The following is a 6000-nucleotide window of genomic DNA, read 5'->3' on the forward strand; positions in this document are numbered from 1 at the left end:
TGAGGAATAAAACTTGGGGTTATTTAGCATGCGACTATCCCATCTTTAAATAAAAAAAAATACTTTATGAAATACTCACTTGAGATTTATGGGTACTACCTGGGTCTGTGTTTCCACACTAGGTACCAATTTCATTGCTGTTTTAAGATTGGCATTTTCATCTCGTGTTCATTTTCTGAGCAACACTTAAAATTCCAGTTGCAACCTAGGCAGACTCACACAAGCTCAATGTTGGGTAGGCATTAACAGTATTACATCAAATTGTAATTTGGTTTTGTTCTGTTTTTGTCTTTTAGAAGAACTTGACACATTGATAGGAGACAAGGCTGAAAAACTAAGATCTTCAATCGTGTCCTGCAATCCAACTGGTGTGGCAAGTTCAGCAGTTTCCAGACAGATGTCAGTCCAGCCCCATTCTCTGTCTGAGTCATCCCCGTCGTCTAATATCCAACAGCCTTTACACACCATTCACACAACAGGACCTCTACGTGCCAAGAACGCACTACCAAGTTTGCTTGGAGGGCACCAAACTCCATGTTATACATCACCACAGGTTTTCCCTCAGATCTCACCTACCTTAATGCAACAATCACCTGGTATCCCTCAGAGCATCTTCCCTTCTGCAGATACTCAAATTGAACTCAGAGCACAACCTAGCACCACCCAAGACTCACCCTTGCCAGCCCAGACCCCTCCCATACATGGTATGAAGATGTTGACAGAGCACTCCACAGCCAGGACAATGCAGGACACACTCATGCAAGAAGCAGACATGAGCAATGATATTGATGCTCTTAACCCTTCCCTGATTGACTTTGATCTCCAAGGTAAGTGCCTGATATTCCACTAAATGTTTATTTGTTATTTGTGCACTTATGATATCAAGAACTAACCATAGAAGAAATCTCCTTTTCTCCTTGCATGCATGAAAAAGCAATGACTAGACAAGTGACCATTAGTTCTTTTCTTGGGCTACTTGTCCTTTCCACAGCCAGAGAAAAGCAGTTCACTAAGATTCATTATCTCATGCAGTATAGAACTTAATATTACTTATAGAGACTGTTACCTAGAGAAGACATAATTTAGAACCAGAACTTGGAAAATGGTTTACTCCCTGCAAACTCTGTGGTCCCTAAATACTGTAATGCAATATGTCAAATGTTGCCCTCCACCTCATCACACATATTTCCTAAGTAAAAAGTATCCTAGACATAGTTATTAGATGAATGTCAGATACAATATCACATGAGAACAAGAAAACATGTTTTTATTTGAGTGCATGGTTCATAATTTTTGGTTGCATTCACCATTATTGTTACAATCCTCTTCCATTTTTTTGCTAAAAAAATTTTTTAAAAAATGCAACTTACTCTGTATACAATTTACCACAGATGTTTGAGTGATCACTTCACTGACCTCCTACACTTGGTAAAGTTTGCTGAAATGATTGTGTATTGCAGACATCAGAGCTCCTGTTCTCAGCCAAACAAATCTTCATTTGACTAGATATAGTGCTCAAGGCCCAAATCACCCTTCCACTGCAAAAATAATGATTAGTGGAAGAGCCAAAGTTAGGTGAAAAATCTCCAGCTTAGAGGCTGTAGAGCTCCTGCTGGATCATGCCATAGGAAGGGTAGGTTTTGCCCAGCTGCAGGGGACAAGAGGCATACCAAACATCCTCATGGAAATACAACAAAAATAGAATGCAGCAGTAGAAATGGAAGAGGCACAGTGCAAGCCTGTGGATCCAATAGGGTTGAGTGCACATCATTATTACGGCAAGGCACTGTGCAAAATATTGTTCCAGCTCCATTGACAACAAGATCAAAGGAAACAGGGAACAATGGTATCAGAAGCTGCCAGACGGTCTCCAAATGGTCAAAAAACCCTGTAGGGTATAGATTTCTCCTTTAGTTACTGATGACTAAACAGGTGGATTTTTAAGTGCACCATTCTGCACATTTCCAAATACAAAATTCAACAGTTCATGCCTCTCTCTTGGCTCCTGAACCTTTCTAAATATCTTATTTTGTGTATGCACATATTTGTGTTCCCTGCACTCTGTCCCTTTGACCCCCCTGGCATGATGCCACCAAGCACCAGCCCTGCTGTTGCACAGATTTTTCAGCCATTCCATCTTAAATTACTTCCCTTTCTCTACTCTATGGCCTGTTTTATTCTACAAAATGATCTGGCCTTAGGTTTGGGGTTCACTGTCTAATAAATGGGACTTGTTGTCAAACATCTCACAAACTTAAGGCAAATTCTGTCTTCATTTACATGGAGTATGTCAAACTTATTCTAGGAAGAGGGGTAAATTATATTTCACATTAAGATGCATAAACCGTGCTTACAAGTTTAGGGAGATACGCTCCCCCATATTCACAGAAAGTCTCCCACAAAAAGCGAGCAGAGAATATGGCCCTCATGCAGTAGCTAAACTTTTAGTTAGTGTCACCTTTGTGTTCTGCATCATTCGGTGAGAAATGGCAGTGTACATCTTCAGGACAAGCAGCATTTCTGATGTTTGCTTATTTGACCATTTATACATGCCGTTACTTGATCTGACCACATAACTGCAGTAAACGCCATGTGCAGATTAAGCACACAATTGTGCACCAACATTATCTGAAAGTCTGTCCCACTGCAGTTTCGTCTACACGGAGCTGAGGGCATGATTTCCACCCACGCGAGCTCCTCCCATCACTTGCCAGGCTGCAGCTACACCTGATTTTAAGGGCCTGTCTACACTTACAAGGCTGCAGTGGCGCAGCTGCTGCTATAGCACTTCAGTGAAGCTGCTACCTAAGCCAACGAGAGGGCTTCTCCCACTGGCATAGGTAATCCACCTCCCATTGGCATAACACTGTCTACAGGTCAGTAGAACTGTGTTGTCGCTCAAGGATGTGGTTTTCCACATCCCAGGCGACCTAGTTATACCGACAAAAGTTGCTAGCGTAGACCAAGCCTTAGTTTCATTAGAGCTAATGTATGTCTCCTCAAGCTAGGAATCACACCCCAAATCTTAAAGTGTAGACATACTCAAAGCATCATCATTAGTTGAAAAACCAACACCCTGCTGAGATGAACGGGGGGCAGTTTGCACTTTTAAAAGCTGTTGCTAGGTATAGTTGAAAATTCATCAGTTCACCTTTTCAAAGGCATGTTCATGACAATACGTGCTAGAAATGTGTTTTAAATGGAAGTATACATGCCGCTGAATGGGAATTTGTCAGCTGATGATGTAAAACAGTTCTTGCTGTCCGTTTTATCTCACAAGTGCTCAGCAGTAGACATGATGCACCAAGAGTGGACTCACTCTTAAAAGAAACAAAAGCAAACACACACACACACACGAAAGCCAAAGACTACATCAGTGTGTTGGTTTTGTTTTTTGTTATAGGAAATCTTTGGGAAGAACTGAAAGATGACAGCCTGGCTGTGGATCCCTTGGTTCTCATTTCAACATCCCCAATATCCTCTCAGTGCTTCCCTTCTCACTATCAGATGGATAGTAACAGCAGCAATAACCTCACCACCCAGAATAGCAATCCACATAGCAGCTTACCTGACTTACAACTCACTACGCTTTACTCTGCCTTTATGGAATTGGATACAGTGTCCACAGCCTACTTGAATAATTCTGGATCCAAGCCTATAGCACTAGTGTGAACCACAAAACAACCCAGTTACATTATTTTTGTCCCAAAACAGTCTTAACAGTCACACTGTTTTACTTACTCTTAGCACCTTCAGGTAAAATAAATCAGAACTGTGTCCATTTGAATGAGAACTATCTTTTTTTCCCAGAACTGGGCTGCAGGAAATTCAAGACCGCTCGAATACTACTGGTAGCGTATTTTTTTAAATGTTGAAAAAAATATGGTTCACTAGCTTAAAGACAAAGTGATGTTGACCAATATAGCCATCAACAGCTTAATCAAGCCATCCATCTTTTATATTTTCATAAACCAAATTAGCATCTGGAGAAAAGAAACAACTGTCAAATATTTTTATGAAAGATATTTACAACTTAATGCGTAAGTCAAGGCATACAGAAATAAAATCTTCTCCAAACACTTTTCTGAAGTTAGTGATGTCCACAACTTCTGCGGCAGATCACTACAGAAAATGTACATATTAAAAACATTTTCACAACCTCCTCAAAAGAAAGTTTGGAGTTTGTCAGAAAGACACACATATACTGCAAACTATGCAAAAACTATAAGAGGATTAGCCTCCTGACAAATTAAAACAAAAAGCAATAAATACACTGTAGCAGGAAGTTGCACACATTTTACTGTGTTTAAAAAGAAATCAAAACCTTTTTTTAAAAAATAAAACCAACAATTTAGTAGAATTTTTATGTGGCTGGAAAATTATTCATATTTAGTCCCTATTTTTATCCAGATGGGCTGAGGAGGTGGAGGTATTACACAACCTTTGAATCAAGATATTGAAGAACAAACACAGAGAACCAGCCACAATATTTTTGTTAAGTACCTTTTTATTGGATACTTTCTATTAAAATAGGATTTGAAATGGTTATTAAAAGTATGGTGTCAAGAACTTTTCAAATCATTTCAAATGAGACAGAAATTGTATTTTAAAATAGCTAGACCTGATTCTGGAAGAGGAAAAACAGAGCGGCAGAAAATACCAGGGAACAATTTTTGTATGTAGAGGAAGGGTCTGGACAGAATACCAAATCATAATCCTTTGTGGATGATTATGTCAGAAAAATAATATCCATAGTAAGTGAAACCACCTTTGTCTCATGGAATAACACACCTATTTCAAATTAAGTGCTATATAAATTTTGCATCTGAATGGTCTAGTGCAGTGGTTTTCAACCTGTTTCCATTTGCAGACCCTTAAAAATTTTATATGGAGGTGCAGACCCCTTTGGAAATCTTAGACATAGTCTGCAGAACCCCAAAGGTCCACAGACCGCAAGTCGAAAACCCCTGACGCCAAAGCCTTCCTAAAGAGACTCTTTATGGCCCTATCAGGCAGTCCACAGGTTTGACTGACATGCCTCTTACTCTACCTACTCACAGGCAAAGAGAGTAGAGTGAGAAATACAGGAGAGCTTGCCAAGCTGCCCAATATACAAGGCAGAATGGGGAGAGCTACGTAAATGTACCAGAGTTGGCAGGATGCCTTCTTGACCATCCAAACAAGGATGATAGGAGAAAAACTGAAGGGTTCGTTACTCCTTTGTTAATAGCTGGCAGGAAATAGAGGTGTGAGGGGAAAGAAAAACTGTTGCATCAAAAGGAGCTGCAGAAAGGCACAGAATAAATTGTGGGGCAATGTCTTGACATAGTATTGTGATGTCTGCACCATGAGGTTTCATCACTGTGAAGACAGGGCCACTTCAATGCAACAACTCTAATCTCATCACAATGTGAGAACTAACTTCTCTCCGGAATTATATTTCAGAGTAGCAGCCATGTTAGTCTGTATCCGCAAAAAGAAAAGGAGGACTTGTGGCACCTTAGAGACTAACACATTAATTTGAGCATAAGCTTTCATGACGAAAGCTTATGCTCAAATTAATTGGTTAGTCTCTAAGGTGCCACAAGTCCTCCTTTTCTTTTTGCAAAATTATATTGTGGCTCTCTGCCGTTCTATTGGATCACAGAGGAGCTTTTGTGCTGTGCAAAATTGAGTACTACTTGTCTAATGGAGCTTCTTTACATCTTACTAGAAATACATTATACCAAAAGGTATTGGCTCGTAGCACAAATGATGATAGATTGTTTATACTCAGGAAGAACTATGTTGCAGCACTTTTTGTGCATTCCATTCAACAGTTTGTGTATTCAATTCACTGCACTAAAACGGAAATTAAGTTTTGGGGGAAAACTTGTATTAAAAGCTGCTGGAATGTCACCCTATTTGTGCTCACAGCATCAGAGAAAAAAGAACTGGAAGTATTTTCTGCTTAGAGAGGCACTGCCAAACAGTTTAGCTTCAAAATTTGACCTACTTAAT

The 6000-nt window shown here is 39.8% G+C and overlaps 1 protein-coding gene across 1 annotated transcript in view; it reads left to right on the top strand.

The window, feature by feature from the left end:
* Window positions 1–5507, top strand: part of FOXN1 (forkhead box N1) — a 51118-nt gene extending 45611 nt beyond the window's left edge. Inside the window, exons 8-9 of the mRNA XM_048824208.2 lie at window positions 297–827; window positions 3404–5507. Of these exons, the coding sequence (XP_048680165.1) occupies window positions 297–827; window positions 3404–3672 (800 nt within the window). The 3' untranslated portion in view covers window positions 3673–5507. The remainder of the gene's footprint in view (window positions 1–296; window positions 828–3403) is intronic.
* The last annotated feature ends 493 nt before the right edge of the window (window positions 5508–6000 follow it).

Source organism: Caretta caretta, chromosome 17 (genome assembly GCF_965140235.1).
Source record: "Caretta caretta isolate rCarCar2 chromosome 17, rCarCar1.hap1, whole genome shotgun sequence".
Lineage (NCBI taxonomy): Eukaryota > Metazoa > Chordata > Testudines > Cheloniidae > Caretta > Caretta caretta.